Source organism: Nicotiana attenuata, chromosome 6 (genome assembly GCF_001879085.1).
Source record: "Nicotiana attenuata strain UT chromosome 6, NIATTr2, whole genome shotgun sequence".
NCBI classification, from domain to species: Eukaryota; Viridiplantae; Streptophyta; class Magnoliopsida; order Solanales; family Solanaceae; genus Nicotiana; species Nicotiana attenuata.
Window position 1 is genome coordinate 25,836,467 of NC_031994.1, and position 19,852 is coordinate 25,856,318.

At 38.6% G+C, this 19,852-nt stretch overlaps 1 protein-coding gene across 1 annotated transcript; it reads left to right on the forward strand.

Moving 5' to 3' along the window:
- On the forward strand, positions 16,330 to 19,514 carry LOC109226731 (pentatricopeptide repeat-containing protein At1g71420). Its single transcript, XM_019391576.1, has one exon. The coding sequence runs from the start codon at positions 16,515 to 16,517 to the stop codon at positions 18,762 to 18,764; it is 2,250 nt and encodes a 749-aa protein (XP_019247121.1). The 5' UTR covers positions 16,330 to 16,514; the 3' UTR covers positions 18,765 to 19,514.

A 19,852-nucleotide genomic window follows, 5' to 3' on the forward strand; every position in this document is an offset into this window, starting at 1 on the left:
TTCAAGAATGAACTTTACGATTTATGAGGGAAGTAAATGCCCGCATGGACCAAATCCCAGGCGCGCCACCAGTGGCCGGACTCGAAGAAGTATACTCAATTGCCATATTAGCCGAGCGCGGCACCAGAACTAATCCCAAAGCGGTTCAAAATGCAGTGCCAAAGTATGACGGGACTTCAGACCCACATGAATATATTACCACCTACACAATAGCGATAAAAGGAAATGATCTAGCTCCCCACTAAATTGAATCTGTGTTACTAAAGAAATTTGAAGAGACTCTCACGAGGGAGCGCTAACGTGGTATTCATTACTACCCGAGCATTCCATAGACTCCTTTGAGATGCTCGCGGACTCTTTCATCAAGGCTCACGCCGGTGCCAGAAAGGTACAAGCCTGAAAGTCCGATATATTCAGGATCGCGCAGGGAGAATCCGAATTATTACGAGAGTTTGTTACCCGATTCTAGAAGGAAAGAATGTTACTATCGGCTGTCCCGGATGAATGGGCAACAAAAGCGTTCACCAAAGGATTGAATCGGAGAAGTTCAGACACTTCCCGGAAGCTGAAAGAAAGTCTGCTTGAGTTTCAAGTGATGACATAGGCGGATGTCCACAACCGGTATGATTCAAAAATAAGGATCAAAGATGATCAGATTGGCTTTCCATCGTCGACCAAAGGACGAGAGAAAAATAGAGAAAAAATAAAAGATGATTACGACACGGATAAACGAACTTCGAGGGGCCGATTTTTGCGCTACGAGCGAACCAAAGGTCATGGCAGAGGCTTTCGGACAGCAGAAAAGTTCGCCATTGACAGATGGACCGATTGTGGCCGGCACAATAGATCACTAAAGGATAAAGAAACGCCAGGGTCGCGGGATCCCTCATACCCCAAGTTATCGAAGTATAACTTCAACGTCAGTATAGTGGAGTTGGTATCAGCCATGAGAAACATCAAAAAAGCATGATTCCCAAGACCTATGAGATCTTATTCCAGCCAAAGGGATCCCAACTTATAGTGTGAATACCATTGACGAACGGCCATCGAACAGGGGGCTGCCGACATCTCCGGGAAGAAGTGGCAACACTGTTGAAAAATGGTCACCTCAAAGAATTCTTGAGTGACCAAGCTAAGAACAATTATTGTCGGAACAGAGACAACATGGAACCCTCAAAAGTAGGAGAAGAACCCCCACGCCAAACGATCAATATGATCTTCGGAATGAATGAGATTAACGGGGTCACCTTTTCGGCAGCAAAGAAGACGAAAGTATCAATAAATCATAGTAAAAGGCTCTAGGAAGACGATATCACTTTTACGTAGGAAGATGCAGACGGATTGCTGCTACCACACAACGATGCACTGGTAATTTCTTTAAATGTATTAGATTTTAAGATTACACATGTTCTAGTGGATCAAGGAAGTTCAGCTAATTTCATACAATGGAGAGTACTGAAACAAGCTAAACTCACCGATAGTATTATTCCGGCAACAAAGCTCCTCGCTGGATTCAACCTCGCGAGCATGACACCCCGAGGAGAGATTTTGCTGCCACGAACGCTGAAGGAGTAATGAAAACAACTCTCTTCGAAGTTGTAGACGGGGACATAGGATACAATATCATCCTGGGAAGGCCATGGTTACACAAGTTGAAAGTTGCGCCTTCAACGTATCACCGATTATTGAAATTTCTGACACCCAAGGGGATCAAGCGGATAAGGGGTGACAACCGGAAACAAGTGAGATGAATGCAATTTCGGTCTTCAGTATCAAAGGAAAGGAGCGTGTGGCATAGCAATTACAGGAACCCGTACTTGCCCCCGAACCAGAGGAAGTTAGTCCGGGGATAGAATAATTGGAATAGTATCAGGTGCCAAGGTATTTCCAGGTTCCAGAAGAGACGGACGCTATGAAGTCCACGGCAGAAGAACTAGAGCAAGTTGCGTTGTTCGAAGAATTCCTAGAAAGAAAATTCCATTTGGGAACAAGATTACACTCGGAGATCGAGTCTGATTTAATTGAATTTCTTAAAATTAACGCCGATTGTTTTGCATGGTCGCACGAGGATATGACAGGTATCCCGATAGAGGTGGACGTACACAAGTTAATCTTGGATCCCAACGTACCTCCAGTAAGACAAAAGAAACGTTCTATTGCTGAAGCTAGGAATAAATTCGTCAAAGAAGAGGTAACCCGTTTACTCAATATTGGTTCAATCCGAGAGGTAAGATATCTGGACTGGCTCGCTAATATAGTAGTTATTTCTAAGAAATAATAAATTTCACTTTAGTGTAGAATATAAGGATCTTAATAAGGCGTGCCCGAAAGACTCGTTCCCATAGCCAAATATCGATCAAATGATTGATGCCACGGCCAGACACGAGTTAATGAGTTTCCTCGATGCTTATTATAGGTACAATCAAACCAAGATAAACCTAGAGGATCAGGAAAAGACTTCGTTTATAATTAATTTTGGTACATATTGTTACAATGTGACGCCCTTCGGGTTGAAAAATGCCGGAGCCACTTATCAACGACTTGTGAATAAGATGTTCGAAAAGCAAATAGGAAAGACTATGGAAGTATATATAGATGATATGCTCGTTAAGTCTTTGAATGCAGGTGACCACCTTATGTCACGCCCCAAACTCGAGGAGCGCGACCGGCGCTCAACTGAGTGAATCCAGTTAAGCAAGCCTATTAAATACTTTCTACCCAAACTCACCCATGATTTAAAGAGAATACATAACATTGTTAATTAACCAATAAGGAGATCATGTAGACAACACCAAGTTCTTTACCATTAGTTACTTCCTTTAATAAGTCTCAAAATACACACACTTTTATGATTCGAAGTGGAACAAGTGATTCAATCGCAACACAACTTGTTTGACATTCCCAACACCCATATAAAACCCACACTATGTATGTGGAGTCTCTACAAGATACAAAAGAGTATTATGATAGTGCCGGCAACAAGGCTCTGGCTATACCTCAAAACGTGATAATATAATGAACAAAAGATACATGACCCCGGAATGAAGTGGGGCTCACCAAGTCTGCTGAGAGGAGGGTGTACTACTATCGCTAATCAAGTCGTCTGCTATGGAACCACCTACATCCATTAAAGATGCAGCGCCCCCAGTAAAAGGGACGTTAGTACCGTCGAATAGTACTACTATATATGATTAAATACCCTATAAAAAACGAACAATAATGCAGGTAAGGACAATCATAATATCAGTTAAAGCCTCAAACAATTACCAAATATCAACTTAGGGATAAAATAAGTTTTCAATTAAATTTCCATGTTTTAAGTGGGGAAATCTTTAATACCGATATATCAGCATTCACCATTTTGATTACGATTTCCAACACAATCATCACCACGTGTGCGACATGGTGTCCGATCACGACCTGATCGGCTAGGCCGTCTCATGTGAGACATCATCCTTTTCTATCAATCATTCCATTTCATACTTCTTGCACATCTCTTCATTTTATTGGCACTAGTGGTCACAATTGTATTATTTCTCTTGGCACGTTGGCCGTGATTCATATTCCATATTTCGTATTTCGTGCTTCGTATTCATGCACACCTTTTCACTTTCAATGTCATCATGGACTTTCCAACAACAAGGAATTTCTATTCAAGACATTTAAGCACACACATGAGCAAATAAGAGTCTTAGGCATATTAAGATTTCTTACACAATGGTCATTAGCTTTTGTTTGCTCAAAAAATGTTACACATCTTACGAGTACAAAACAATATAAATTAATCCCGGGATAATCATAGCAAATCGTAATAATCCGTTGGACCAATTGATAGAAATGAAAACAAGAACTCAGAATTAGGGGGAGAAGCATTAGAAACCTTTATTGATAATATTTGTTTGGTCTGCCTCCCCATGAAGAGGTTCAGAGCCTTACAATGGTGTTTTTCTCTTCCCATAAGAGGGGAATATTTTCTCGTTTCTCTCTCCTCCCATTAGTGGTCAAGAAGCCCCCCATTTCTAGGGTCCCTTCTCTTGGTATTTATAGCTGTGGGCTTCATGAGCTGTCAATAAGTGGCCGTGACCACGTTGAGATCTCGCCTTTATAGTGGCGGAGAGGCCAGGGCCTTTGTTGACCGAGCCAGGGGCGGGTTGAACGTCGTCAATTATTAGTGGTCGTGCCACTAATTAATCGTGAATTAACTTAAAACGGGATTAGCCTCGTTAATTATCGTGGGGTAGGATTCTGACCCATACAGCTTTCATTTGAAACACAACTTGAAGTCATGGCATTTAGATATGCAACAGATACTTTGAACACATCCTCAAATAGCAATACAACATAATAAGAGCATTTGAATACATGTTGAACATATACATTTTTTGACACAAAGCTTATCCGGAATAATAAATTCATAACGAGCAACTCGAGACTTACAAGGACATTGTGGGGTTCAATTCTAAGAGAAGAGTTTAGACAACATACATCACTTGAGCTTTCTTAAACTCTAAAAGGTTCCAGAAATCTTAGCAACTTCAATCTATTTTATAAATATAACAAATTGAACCAAAAATTAGGAAGATGATTACGGTTCCAGCTCATTTGAGCATTTTATCAAACACTAGGTGTGCATTAAGGTTTCAAGGCCCTTTTATGGAGGATTCCGTCATCCCACAACCCATTTCTCACCATTTTAGCTCAACAATCTTCCTACACCCCTTGATAACACATGCATGCACAATAAACAACTCTCATACCCAAGAATTATCTTAATAATTACCCGTTTCTAGTTAAATTTTGAAATTAAGGGCTAGGGTGTAGAATCTTACCTTTTGGTTGAAGACCTTGTGAGTTATTCTAGAGAAATCTTCAAGGTTTGGGCAAAGATTGATGACAATGGCTTAGAATTCCTCATCTCACTCTAGACCACCTTCCTCTCTCTAAAAAATATAAGTTTTATCCTTCTAAAATGACCCCTTATAATTATCTATTGAGTACAAATGCTGGTAGTAATTATGGCCAGATCTAATAGTATGAAAAAGACCATGCATTAAATAGCATTAAATGGCAACAATATGTAAATAAAGGAGAAGACTCACAGAATCTTGAGTGAAGCGGATCCTCTTTCATTTGATAAAGATGAATGATAGACAAATACAAGAATCTTAGGACCCTTTTCGGATCTGATGGTGGGTGTGGGATAACAGATAATCTAATCTCTTTAGAGAGATATGTTTGTATTTTTTCTAGAGAGAGAGAGAGTCTTCTTTTTGAGGAGTCCTCTGTTCCCGTTCCCTTACTTTTCCTTATCTCTCATACTTTTATATGAGATATCCCAAGGAGCCCTAAACAGTACAATTAGAGAGAATATTCAGTAGAATATTCCCTTTGAAGATTCCAAAGCAAAACTAGCCATTACTTCTACTTGTACTGCTTGACCTCGACCTTGTTATTGATTACTGCTCGACCTCGGCCAGACAGCTCAATTCGATTTGCAGGTTACTAATGACAATTGTCTCCGCATGTCGAATTTCTCTAATTTGATTTTGACCCATACAGTTAGTCCCTTCGCTTATCGATGTCGTCCTTTAGTCGAGCTCGGTGAGCGGACTTCATTTATCGTAGTTCGAGAACTTCAGATGGGGAGGTCGAATAGTGAGGATCGCGGTTGAGGGTGCCGATCTTCAGGTCCAACTAGTATCCCTGCGGGCTGAATTTGAGCAGAGTTCGACCAGGGCCAATGACCTGAGTGATGAGTTGATCAAGAAGACGGTAGAGTTGGAGACGGCCAATGAGGCCAGGATGGCAGCTTTGGCAAGGATGGAGGCATCGGAGGAGGTCATCCGCGTTCTCAGATCTGGACGGGCGATTCGGCCCTTGTAAGATGCCTTTTTCAGATACTTCTTTTGATTTGGAATGCTACTTTTGCTGCTTATTTCTGATTCTATTTTTATTTTTCTTGAACATTTTCCTCGATTGATGGTTTTAAAGGAATCGTTGGTAGGCGTTAATTCGAACGTGATCGAGTGTCCTTGATTAGTCCGAGCAAAGTCAAATGTTGCCATAATTAATTTGAACGAGGTTTAGCTATGAATCAAGTTCGAGCTAGATCAAATGCGAGTTGAATTCGAGGGAGGTCGAATGTCAATAAACTAATTTGGACTTTCAAATGTGTCTTAACCAGTTCGAACGAGGTCGAATGTTAGTTAATTCGAGCGAGGTCGAATGAGAGTTGATTCGAGTGAGGTCAAATGTTAGTTAATTCGAGCGAGGTCGAATGGTAGTTAATTCGAGCGAGGTCGAATGTTAGTTAATTCGAGCGAGGTCGAATGTAACCTTTGTTTGATAATGATCGGGGGGCCGTATGGGCGTAAATTCGAATGAGGTCGAATGTAACCCGTAGTTACTTCGAACGAGGTCGAATATAACTTGTTTAATTGATGTAGTGTCGCTTTGGCGAAAATGCGGGTGAGCTTCATGAACTCATGCTTTGCCTACATATATCGGAGAGATTTACATATTTTCTTGGCTGGCAATGCAGTCCTAGTCTATATGGTCTCTTGACGTCTTCGGATTTTTTTCTTCATGATGTTCAGTATCAATTTGTTTGAGGATTCCGCTTGCCCGTTGCCTGCTGGGCAGTACGGCATGGAGATTATTCTTGTGATATGCTACTTCTCGGAGAATTCAGCGACCTCTTTCTTGATGAGTTGGGGTCCATTGTCACAACTGATCTTTGTGGAGAGGCCGAAGCGGAACACAATATTTTTTTTATATGATGTTGATCGTTCCCTATTCGCGTATCTGGGAGAATGCTCCTGCTTTTATCCCATTTAGAAAAATAGTCAGTTAAAATCAAATGAAATTGTTCGTTACCTCGATTTACACTCATGACATACCAAAGCCGTTACTACAGCAAAATGTAGTTTTCGTATTGATATCAAACATAATTTAATTTCTCGCTTTTATAAAATCTTCACAAGTCACAACCTTATTCCATTATAAACAACATGCTTTCCAGCATCATGTGGAAACAATATAATCCACTAAAAACTTGTAAAACATTTCATACATATATGCAAAGATCCTATCTTGATTGGTCTAACTATTTCAAAAGCTTGCCTACGAATTTCTCAAGTTTGCATTTGTAACGAAAGGATGACGCTACAATGAACAGAAAGTGGAACTAGAATTAAAATTAGATCTAGAGGCAACTAAAAACTTTAACTAGAAAATTCCCACAGACGGTTCCAAATTGTTTGACCAAAAAGTATGAAATCTTTTGTTAAACTAATTAAATAAGAAGATAGAGGGTAAATCCTAGTTAAGGATAATTAATTCCAGATCTGAGATGGATAACATGAATAGAAAAATATAGTTGAGTACAAATGCTGGCAGTAATAATGGCCGGATCTAATAGTATGAAAAAGGCCATGCATTAAATAGCAGTAAATGGCAACAAAATATAAATAAAGGAGAAGATTCACCCAATCTTGAGTGTGGCAGATCCTCTTTCATTTGATAAAGATGAATGATAGACAAATACAATAATCTTAGGACCTTTTTCGAATCTGATGGATAGTGTGAGATAACAGATAATCTAATCTCTTTAGAGAGATGTGTTTGTATTTTTCTAGAGAGAGAGAGTCTGCTTTTAGAGGAGTCCGATGTGCCAGTTCCCCTCCTTTCCTTATCTCTCATACTCTTTATATGGGATATCCCAAGGAGCCCTAAACAGTACAATTAGAGAGAATATTCAGTAGAATATCCCCTTTGAAGATTCCAAAGCAAAACTAGTCGTTACTTCTATCTGTACTGCTCGACCTCGGCCTTGTTGTTGCTCACTGCTCGACCTCGACCTTGTTGATGATCACTGCTTGACCTCGGCCTTGTTGATGATCACTGCTCGACCTCGGCCTTATTGATCACTGCTCGACCTCGGCCAGACAGCTCAATTCGATTCGCAGGTTACTCATGACAATTGTCTTCGCATGTCGAATTTCTCTGATTTGATTTTGACCCATACACAAACATCAATCCCCAAATCAAGCCCCTCTTGAATGAGAATAAAATCGTCATAGATGAATGCATAACGGTTGGCTGTAAATGCAGATATTCTTTGTACGGCTGCCCATTGAATGTTATCCGATGACAATGCTTTGAATCTTTGTTACCTCTACTCTGTCTTCGGGATTCGTTCAATGCTGATGGTGTAGGATATTGGGTTTTTAATTACGGGTCACCCATGTGGACTGACCCGGCTCACTTATACAAGAGAAGGCTGATGGAAGTTTATTAACTCCCATAAAGATAGGAGAAGTGCTGCACGTTAAAAAAAAGTGGCAACGTGGAAAGAGAAAGTAATCGGCAGTTCTCTTCATCCCCTATTCTATATATATTTCTCTTCAGTACCGAGATTCTCTTCGGCAAGAAAAGAAATAGCACAGTAAACTTTAGGCATCTAGTTTGTGAACAAAAACTCTATTTCCTGGAGATTCAGAATGCGACTTGGGGCTATTATTTTGGTGGTGAGTTCAACAATTCTTGTGCTGCGTTGACAGGTACACTAGTATTGTTCTCACCCCGTGATTATTAGACTAACAATGGTATCAGAGCCTGCGTTGTATGCTCGTAGTTGTTGATTGTCTCAATGTAAAATACTGCGTGAGAAGTATCTTTAATATACTGTTCGTTGGAATTTTTCTTTGTGTTGCACAATGATAGATTGTGAAAAGAATAAAAACTTTGAAATAGTAGTCGGTATCACTTTCTTGTTGAAAGAGAGTTCAAGATTTTGAAGGAGTGAATTTTTGTATATGTATTTATAATTTGGGCGTAAACCGACATTGCTTTACACAATTTGTGAGGAGGATCAGTGGTGTGTCCTACTTTAATAAGACTTTTATTCTGAAAATAAAATTGTGAGAACATAAAATTGGAAGAACTTTTTTTTAATTGTACAATTGGAATTGGTTTCTAACTCAAATTCAAAATAAAATAAAAATAGTTAGTTTCCAAGTATTAATTCATGACTTGAGTTAAAACAAGCGCTTATGAATTGGTTGGAAGATTTACGTCTTCCTATTGCTAAAATAAGAGCAGATTATGAAACTTTTGCTCTTGGATTTGATCAGAGGAATTAATGAACCTTTAAAATTGTCACTGTTGGTTACATATACCATGTTACTATTTAATTGTCAATTTAAATAAATTAACTAGGATACCTTTATTCAAATAAGAGACATATATTTTTCTTATCTTGGTTATCCCGGTTCATACAACTTTATTTCTGGGAGGATTTGTCTGATATTGTTTGAAGTAGGGCATGTTTTTGTTAATTCTTTTGCCTGCGTCAAAGGGTATTTAAAATTGCAGAGAACTTAATTCACTTCTATGCACTTTGGGATTTGACTAATCAATTTTTTTTGTCGTGTCCCTCTTTGCTTTTCTTATTATTTTAAGATGAAGAATTGCATGTTGTTGAAAGAAACACTCCTACAGAATGGCTAATATCATGGATTTATAACTCAAGAGATTTAATCAACTTATTTTTTCCCTAGGTCAACTCTTATTTGTTCATGACTTTGATTATGTGAATGCTAGAGATTTGGTCTTAATTGAACTCACTGTCTACTTAAAGTAGAAAATTAGTTTAACCCTTATCCCTTATATCGATATACTTCTACGAGTTATCATGACATATGTTGCCACATTGAATGGTTATAACCATTCTTATTCTTTCCTTGGTCCTATTTCAGACATGGCTGAACAAGGACAAGCTCGAATTACTCTAAGTGGGAGTTCTCGAAGTCAAGGAAGGGGACAACATAGAAGGATACGTCGGTGCAGGACTTATTTCTATAATGATTCAGACTCGGAGCCTGAAGTCATCAGGAATGTCCCAAGGGCGAGGCAAAATGAGTTAAGGGATCGAAGGACTGAACGAAGGGAAGGAGAAAAGGAATTTAAGGAGGTTAAGGAATTTAAAATGGTCCTGATGCTTCCATTCCTGAACATGTACACCTTTTTAGGTTAAAAAGAGCTGAATTGGCTAATTACATAGAAATTACTAATTGGGAAGCATTAGCTATTTTAGCAGACTCTCTTCGAGAGCCTTGGGGTGAAATTTTAACTGAGATTTATCATGATGTTTGGCCTAGTGCACCTTTTAGCGTATATGAGCAAGAGTTAGTGTTCAATTGGTACATGTATGTCCTAGCAAACATGTAAATTATTATTATGTGTTTTATCTTAATAAAATTTAAATTATGTTATTTGTCTCACTAGTTACATACATTGTTTATTATAATTTTTGTAATGGATTAAGACTTGAAATAAAGTACACATTAAGAAGTAATCTTAATACTAATTAGAATATTCAGATATATATGATGAATGGAAACGTAGTGACCTTTCGATTCTATACTAAATGTAAAATTATTATTATAATTAATTTACTGGAGTGTGTAATCACATGCATAAATTGACTGTAGTATATATATTGATGAGTTAAACGTGTAATATTGTCTCTAATAACAGACATGGCATCGAAAAGTATCATTGTTGACTTGAACAAGGGTGACAAACTGAATGGTGAAAATTACGACATCTAGAGTCGTAAGATGTTGTATGTACTCGAAGAGCAAGATGCTCTTGAAAGTATTAACCATGCTATGAGTCACCCAGAGGAGGGTAACACCGCCCAACACAGGAGGGATGTAGAAACTTACAATATTTGAAAAAAGAAAGATTCCACTGCATGTGGAATTATTGTAAGTTCAGTTGCTGATGATTTCATCCATGAATGTGAGCAATATCCTACTGCTCAAGCCATGTGGGCACATTTAAGAGAGGCATATGGGGGTACAACTGTGACTCGTCTTCGACAGCTGACAATCAAGTTTGACACGTACAAAAAGCGTCATGATCAGAGTGTCAAAAAACATCTAAGGGTGATGTCAAATATGATTGCTCAACTCAAAAGTGCTGGCCATGTTCTCTCTAATGAGCAGCAGGTTCAGGCAGTGATTCGGTCTCTTCCCAATAATTGGGAATATCTGAAGGTTAACTTGACCCACAATGATAGCATAAAAACTTTTGCTGATGTTTCCCGTTATGTGGAGCTTGAAGACGAGCGGCGTGGTGCTGCTAAAGTTGTACCTGATGCCTTTGTGGCAGAATCAAGTGGTATAAAGAGATCAAGCTTCAAGCGCAAGAGAAACTGGAAAAATGACGGAAAGGGTAAGGAGACCGGAGAAGGATCCTCCAAGAAAAGAAATAAGCCAAATTCCAAGAAAGGAAAACAGTTCTACAAGAAGAAAGACAAGAGCAAGATGAAGTGTTACAATTGCCAAGTCCCAGGGCATTTTGCTCGTGAGTGCACTAAGCCGAAAAAGGTAGCATTTCAAAATGCATCTCTTAGTGCTATGTATGTTTCTAGCACTGTTTTACTAACTGAATCTTATCTTGTGTGGATTGTAGACTCATGGGCCACCGACCATGTGAGTCGTGATAGAGAAGCATTTATAGAGTTTCGTCGAGTTCCACCTGGATCAAAGCATATATATGTTTAAAATAATGCAAAGCTTGAAGTCAAAGGGATAGAGACTTGCAGAATGGACATGTGTGGTGGCCGATCTCTGATGTTGCATGACGTCCTATATGTTCCAGAGATTCGACGAAACTTAGTCTCTGTGTCTGTTCTTCTAGATTTAGATTTCAATTTGAACTTTTGTCGCAATGGTCTTAGAATTACTCAAGACACTATTTTTTATGGTTTTGGACATCGTTATGATGATTTTATTGTGTTAGATTGTAATCCTTCTACGTATAACTATTATGTTGACCATTGTGTTATGTCATGTTATTCTAGTAACAATGATGTTGATGTTATTACATGGCATGCAAGATTAGGTCACATAGGGCAGGATCGAATGAATAGATTAGCTAAGGAAGGACATATAGGTTCTTTCTCTAAAATTGAAATGCCAACTTGTGAAAATTGTCTTGCCGGAAAGATTACACGTAAACCATTAAAGGCTAAGAGAGTTGATTTTCCATTGCAATTAATCCATTCTGATATCTGTGGTCCAATGAATGTGAGAGCTAGGTCTGGTGCTTTATATTTCATTACGTTCATTGATGATTTCACACGCTTTGGTTATGTCTATTTGATTTTTCATAAATCTGAAGCACTTGAATGCTTTAAGAAATATTTGGATGAAGTTGAGAATCAATTAGACAAAAGGATTAAGACCTTAAGAACTGATAGAGGGAGTGAATATCTATCAAAAGAATTTGAAGAACTGTGTAATGAAAAGGGCATCACCGGACAGTTAACTATTCCGTACACACCTCAACAAACTGGTGTAGCAGAAAGGAGGAATAGAACACTACTGGACATAATAAGGCCCATGATGGCGTATGAAAATTTTCCTATCTCCTTTTAGGGAGATGCGTTATTGACTGCAACTTACATATTGAACAAAGTTCCTTCTAAATCAGTTTCTTCCACTCCTTATGAGCTATGGACTGGTCATAACCAAACTTGAAGGATTTACAACCTTGGGGTTGTGCTGCATATGTAAAAGATTCTTTTAGCAAGTTTGGTAAATTAGGTCCAAAAGGCAAGAACACTCCAAAGAGTGTGTGTTCATTGGTGAATAGACGATGGAAGCGTTACTGCGATTGAATCGCGAGATGTCACATTTCTGGAAAATGATTTTCCAAAGAAAGGAGAGGTAAAGAATGGAGAGCCTCTTTATGAAATGTTGAATTGAGATAGTCAGCAAGTGTCTTCTGATACAGTTGATAATCAAATTGATCAAGATCTTATTCTTGATTCGAGTGGGAGTGGGAACTCTCAATCCCAAAATCATTCTGACGAACCTGAATTTCAACTACGAAAGAGTGCCAGGAAAAATATACCCAAACGTACTTATGAAATTGAAGATTATATTTTCTTGGTATCTCCCACAGAAATGGATGAGCCAAAGCCTGTGACTGAGGCTTTATCGAGCCCTAGAAAAGATGAGTGGATGAAAGCAATGAAAGAAGAATTAGAGTCCATGAAAACCAACAAAGTATGAGATCTAGTTGACCTTCCGCCTGGGCGTAGAGCCATTGGGAATAAATGGGTCCTCAAAGTTAAATGCAAATCGGATGGATCAACAGAAAGATACAAGGCATGATTGGTGGAAAAAAGCTTTACTCAAGAAGCTGGAATAGATTATGAGGAAATATTTTCACCAGTTGTAAAATTTACCTCAATACGCTTACTTTGGCTATTGTTGCACACTTGGATTTGGAATTATATCAAATGGACGTGAAGACGGCGTTTCTCAATGGAGAACTAAACGAAGAAATTATACATGGAATAACCTGTAGGCTTCATCATTAAAGGCTAAGAAAAGAAGGTCTGTAAATCGAAAAGATCTATTTATGGCCTGAAGCAATCTTCAAGGCAATGGTATTTAAGATTTCACAAGGAGGTGATCTCGTATGATTTCACCATGATCAGTGAAGACCATTGCATTTATGTGAAGAAGTCCAATTGGATGTTTGTAATTCTTTCTCTTTATGTGGACGATATTTTATTGGACGGAAATAATTTGGAGTATTTGAAAACTATCAAGTCATGGCTTTCGAGGTCATTTGACATGAAAGATATGGGCGAGGCAGACTATATCCTTGGAGTTAAGATCCAAAGAGACCGTTTCAAAAAGTTATTGAGTCTATCTCAAGAAACTTATATAAAGAAAATTTTGGGGCGGTTTCGCATTAATAGTTGCAAATCCATGGATACTCCTATAGCAAAAGGTAAAACTTTAAGCCTTGAAATGTGCCCCAAGACTGAAAATGAAAAGGAAGACATGTCTCGAGTTCCGTATTCAAGTGTTGTGGGGAGCTTGATGTACGCTATGATGTGTACTCGCCCAGACATTTGTTATGCCATAGATCTAGTTAGTAGGTATCAATCCAATCCTAGAAGAGATCAATGGAAAGCTGTAAGGAGAATTTTCAGATAGCTTATGGGAACTGCAGATTATTCACTATGTTATAGTGGAAATGATTTATACTTGAGAGGATATACAGATGCTGATTGGGCTGGTGACCGGAATGATAGAAAATTAACATCCGGTTATGTTTTATTACCTAATAGAGGTGCTATTTCATGGAAAAGTAAGAAACAAACTTGTACAGTCCTTTCAACGATGGAAGATGAGTTCGTGGCTTGTGCATCTGCAGTACAAGAAGCTGTTTGGTTGAAGAGATTCTTTGAGCATTTGGATATTACAAAGAACTCTAAGAGTCCCATGACTCTATATTATGATAGTCAAGCGGCTATTGCATATACAAAAGATCCTAAGTATCACAGCAAGACTAAACACATTGACATCAAGTATAACTTTGTGAGAGACATGGTAGCAAGTGGAGAGATAAATTTACTGTACATTCCTACACGAAGAATGATAGTCGATCCTTTTACAAAGGCGATGTCTAGACACCTGTTTGAGAAACATGTAATGGCTCTAGGTTTGCGAAGGATATGAACATATTTATGTATTGTAAAATAAATTTAGTATTATAATATGCTCATCAATATTTGACTCTTGAATTTATGCTTATATCTCGTATGCATGTGATGAATGTTTTGTTAAAAAAGTGTGTCGAACAAGTCACGAGATTGACTCTCTCACACGAGCAATCGCCTCTTACGTCAAGAATCGTGAAGAGATGAGACCTTATAGAATCTTGGATAATGCGAGGTTATATTTACTTGTAGAGGCGGGTCTTGACAACTAACCAGACATACGAATTTCACTATTCGATTATGACTTGTTTTGTAAGCCAAATGTAAGTTTCTCTAAGAAGATGGTTTGAGGATTATTGAAGTGAGAAACTCGGGTTAGATATTTGGAGGTGTCTAGACCAAGATTTGTACGGTGTTGAATGATTAAAAGAGTAAGACACACGCGCCAATATAAGGTGAGAACACCGTAACATGTGTTTCATACCACGTGTGCGACGACCATGGGATAATGGAAGAATGAATCCCTGCTTCTTCATTATGTGAGATCCCAAAGAAGTTATATTAACTTTTATTGAAATACCCTTTGACCTTTTACTGTCACTTGAAGTGCCAATCAGTTTTGCTACTTTAGCATGTCAGTAATAGCCATGAGTGATTCGGCAATGCAGTGCATGTCTAGGAAAGCAGTTGATTTGGAATGGAAAGATTCGTGTAGAAAGGGAAGACAACTAAAATTTAGTAATTTAACTTGTATTCATAGGTCGGCCATTACACTTACCATGAGGGTATTGGGTGTAATTGTGGATACAATGTTATATGGGAACTCGAGTTTGCCTCTTTCGAGGATGAGGGATCGAATAAGTAGCTACTAAAATAGCGAATGATGTCTGGGATATTGCGAGTAATAATAAGATCCTCATAGTAGCAGTGAATCCTTTCCGCATGTGATTTGATTTCTACATGGAGCTGTTAAGAAACCTTTAAGGGTTTAAGAATATTATAGCTCTTAATGCTCGCAGGTCGCACGAACTATTTGCTAGTATGAATTACGTGTGTTATTGCCATGGTACTAGTTGGATCTAGTCCACCATGTGCGAAGTGGGAGATGTAGGATATTAGGTTTTTAATTTACGGGTCGCCCATGTGGACTGACCCGGCTCACTTATACAAGATAAGGCCGATGGTAGATTATTAACTCCCATAAAGATAGGAGAACTGCTGCACGTTAAAAAGAAGTGACAACGTGGAAATGGAAAGTAATCGGCAGTTCTCTTCATCCCCTCTTTTATACATATTTCTCTTAAGTACAGAGATTCTCTTGGGCAAGAAAAGAAATAGCACAGCAAACTTTAGGCATCTAGTTTGTGGAAAAAACTCTGTTTCCTGGAGATTCAGAATACGACTTGGGGCTATTATTTTGGTGGTGAGTTCAACAATTCTTCCGCTGCGTTGACAGGTACGCTAGTGTTGTTCTCGTCCCGTGATTATTAGACTAACAGATGGCATGCTTACATCTGGTGCCGGCTGTTGCTGACTCACGTCCCACCTATCTTTAGTTTCACGTGTCATTATGTCATTCGCCCAGTTGTTACTAACCAATTTTACCCCATACACTATTTAGAAGCAGAATAGAAGATTTTAGAATGGTTTATGGTAATCTTGAGAATAAGACGTCATTATATGTTTGTATCAAGATAGCCATAAAAATCTAAATAACGTCTTTTATAGCGCGTTGATTTTTCATTTCAAAAACTTGTATCTCTACTCTTATTGTTGATCACTGCACATCTATTTTTTGAGTGTTCTTCTAAATATTTCCACCTCTTGATTTCTAACAAGATTGACAAAAATTAATAAACCACTCTAGTTTTTTCTCTGTTTCTTTTGGTACAGCCTCCTTCCTACTTACTAATAAGCATAAGTCACAACATAGCAACAAATAGTTTCATATATTAAAAGCTAAGAGACCACATTTTCCCCTATGCTGTGTGAAGGAATAATGCTACGTCGTAAACGAATCACAACCGTCCATCCTTTCCTTCGGCTATTCACAACTGTTAATCCTCCCGCGACGTTGGAATTCAACTCATCCCTCCAAACGTTGCGTGTGCAACCCACGCACCACCACCTAGAACAATTACTCTCTTCCTTCTACAACTATCCTACGCATCATTCCTCACAAACCTATGCTACCCTCTTCCACGCCTGCGCCCTCCTTCACCGCCTTGATATTGGCCAAGACATCCACAACCACATGCTTTTCCACAATCCAAATGCCGCTCAAGAACTCTACACAATCAATCATCTTGTTAACATGTATGCAAAATGTGGTAATTTGGAATGTGCTCGTCAACTATTTGATCAAATGCCGCACAGAAACATTGTTTCTTGGACTTCCCTTATTTCAGGTTATGCTCAATCTGGACGGACTAATCAATGTTTTAGCTTATTTTGTAGCATGTTAGCTCATTATAGGCCTAATGATTTTTCTTATGCTAGTGTTCTTTCTGTTTGTGATAGCTCACGTGGCAGGCAAGTGCATGCAGTTGCACTAAAAACAGGTTTTGATACATGTGTTTATGTTGGTAATGGTTTGATCGCAATGTACTCGAGGAATAGTTCAATGGATGGTTGCGATGAGGCATGGAAGGTTTTTAATGTTATGGAGTTTCTGAATCTGGTTTCATGGAATACAATGATAGCATGGTTTCAAATGCGTGGACAAGGTGATAAGGCGATGGGATTCTTTTCAGTAATGCATCGTTATAGCTTGGGGTTCAATCGTGCCACTCTTGTCAGTGTACTTTCTTCTCTCTTTGGAATGAATGAAATTGATTTTTCCTGGGGTCTTCAGGGTTGTTTCCAATTGCATTGCGTTAGTGTGAAAACCGGTTTTATACTAGATGTTGGGATTGTTACTGCTTTGTTGAAAGCGTATTCAATTCTTGGAGGAGAGCTTCGTGATTGTTATAAATTGTTTCTGGAAATGAGTGGATCTCAAGATCTTGTGTTGTGGACTGAAATCATAGTGGCGTTTTCAGAAAGAGATCCTGAGAAAGCGATTCTCCTGTTTGGTCAGTTGCGCCGAGAGGGGTTAAGTTTGGATAGTTATGCTTTTTCCATTGCACTAAAAGCTTGTGCAGGACTCGTGACAGATAGAAATGCCTTGATGGTGCACTGCGAAGTGATTAAATCTGGTTTCATGGATACTGTAGTTCTTGGAAATGCATTGATTCATGCATATGCAAGGTGTGGCTCAATATCTCAGGCCAAACAGGTTTTTGAGGAGATGAGATACAGAGATATAGTATCGTGGAATTCAATGTTGAAAGCTTATGCGCTGCATGGGAAAGCAAATGAAGCGTTGAGACTTTTTAGGAAAATAGATGTGAAACCTGATGCAACCACTTTTGTTTCGCTGCTTTCAGCTTGTAGCCATGCTGGAAGGGTGGAAGAAGGAATTAAAATTTTCGATGCTATGTTTGAGAAACATGGTATTGTTCCTCAACTCGATCATTATGCATGTATAGTTGATATTTTGTGTCGAGCAGGTCATTTTATTCAGGCGGAGAAAATAATAAAAGAAATGCCCATGCCACCAGATTATGTGGTATGGAGTGCATTTCTTGGAGCATGCCGGAAACATCGTGAATCTGGGCTGGCCCAAATAGTTGCATCTAGGTTGAAGGAGTTAGATCCAGAAAATTCATTAGCATATGTACTCATGTCAAATGTACACTGCTCAGCAAATAGCTTCAATGAAGCAGGTCATCTTAGGAAGCAAATGGGCCAGCTCGGTGTTAAGAAGCAGCCTGGATTGAGTTGGACTGAAGTTGGGGGTTTGGTGCATGAGTTTGCTTCTGGAGGCCTACAACATCCAGACAGGAAAGCTATATATACTAATCTGGAGGACTTTGTGAAAGAACTGAAACATATTGGCTATATTCCTGAGACAACTTCATCTTTACATGACATAGAAGACGAACAGAAAGAAGAGCAATTATATTATCACAGCGAGAAGCTTGCACTGATATATGCTTTACAAGATGCTAGTAAATCTCCTTCCAGCTGCAGTGCCATTAAGATTATAAAGAACATCCGTATTTGTTTGGATTGCCACAACTTTATGAAGTTATCATCAAAGCTAATAGAAAGGGAAATTATTGTGAGAGATTCAAACCGTTTCCACCATTTTAAGAATGGGGCATGCTCTTGCAATGATTACTGGTAGACTCAGCCAACTAATTTCTACCTGCTGCCTCTCCAAGTAACTTCTTTGGTGTTCATCTATCTCATGCCATGTGTCTAAGTAGACTAATGTCAGAGATTGTATCACCATTAGATTACATAAAATTTAAAGAGGTTGGATTAGGAGCATCATCGATGAAGAAAGAAGGTTGATAAGTTTGAAAAGGACGGGTTGAAATCAGAAAATGTCATAGATGTGCTTCAGTTAACGAGTAACTGTGATGCACCGCCCTAGTTGCATTTGTTTATATTCATGTGATTGTCAGAGACTTCTCCTTATCAAAGGAAAAGAAGAGATTGTCAGAGACTTCACTCGAGGATTAAATATGATCTGTGAATCCTGCACTTGAAAAAGGAACCTCCAATCAATTGTTGAAGCAGATGAGTATGACAGTTTCTGGTCTTTGTATAGGAAATAAAGCATTGTTCCTCTTTTTAATTCGAAACTCCAGACTTGTTCCAGATCTGCTAAGAGGTCTTCTTGTGTGAAGAGCATACATTTTCAGCCAGAGGCTCTGTTTCATCCCAACTATTCATACTCAAAGCACTTTCCATTATATAACTGCGCATATTTACTTCTGTGTTGACATTGGATCTTTTACAAGGTATATCTCTGTTTTGTTAAATGTTTGCTTAAAACTCTTGGAACACCGTAAACGCATTACCAAAACTGCAGTGGGCCTTAGAAGTAGAAGTAACTGAGATTAATAGTTTGATTGCAGTGGTGCAACTTTGCTAGTTTGGTGTGTTTGTATCATTTGCTTCAATGTGTGCTGAACTGATAGTACTAAGAAATGTGATATTCCAACGATACAGACATTTCAAGAAGAAAATACTGCCATAGATGAAAAATGAAAGCAAAATGGGAAGTATCATTCCTTAAAAATTGGCATCTTCCAAGATGCAACATACGCGAACATGTATGTGGCATTACAAAATGTGTAAATTATAATTATTTACATAGAGGAATCTCATGTAGATAATGTTGCTGTTTAACCTTAAAATTGGATAACAATTGAATTTATACGCGGTTTTAAGGATACGTGATATAACTTGATACAATTAAGAAGA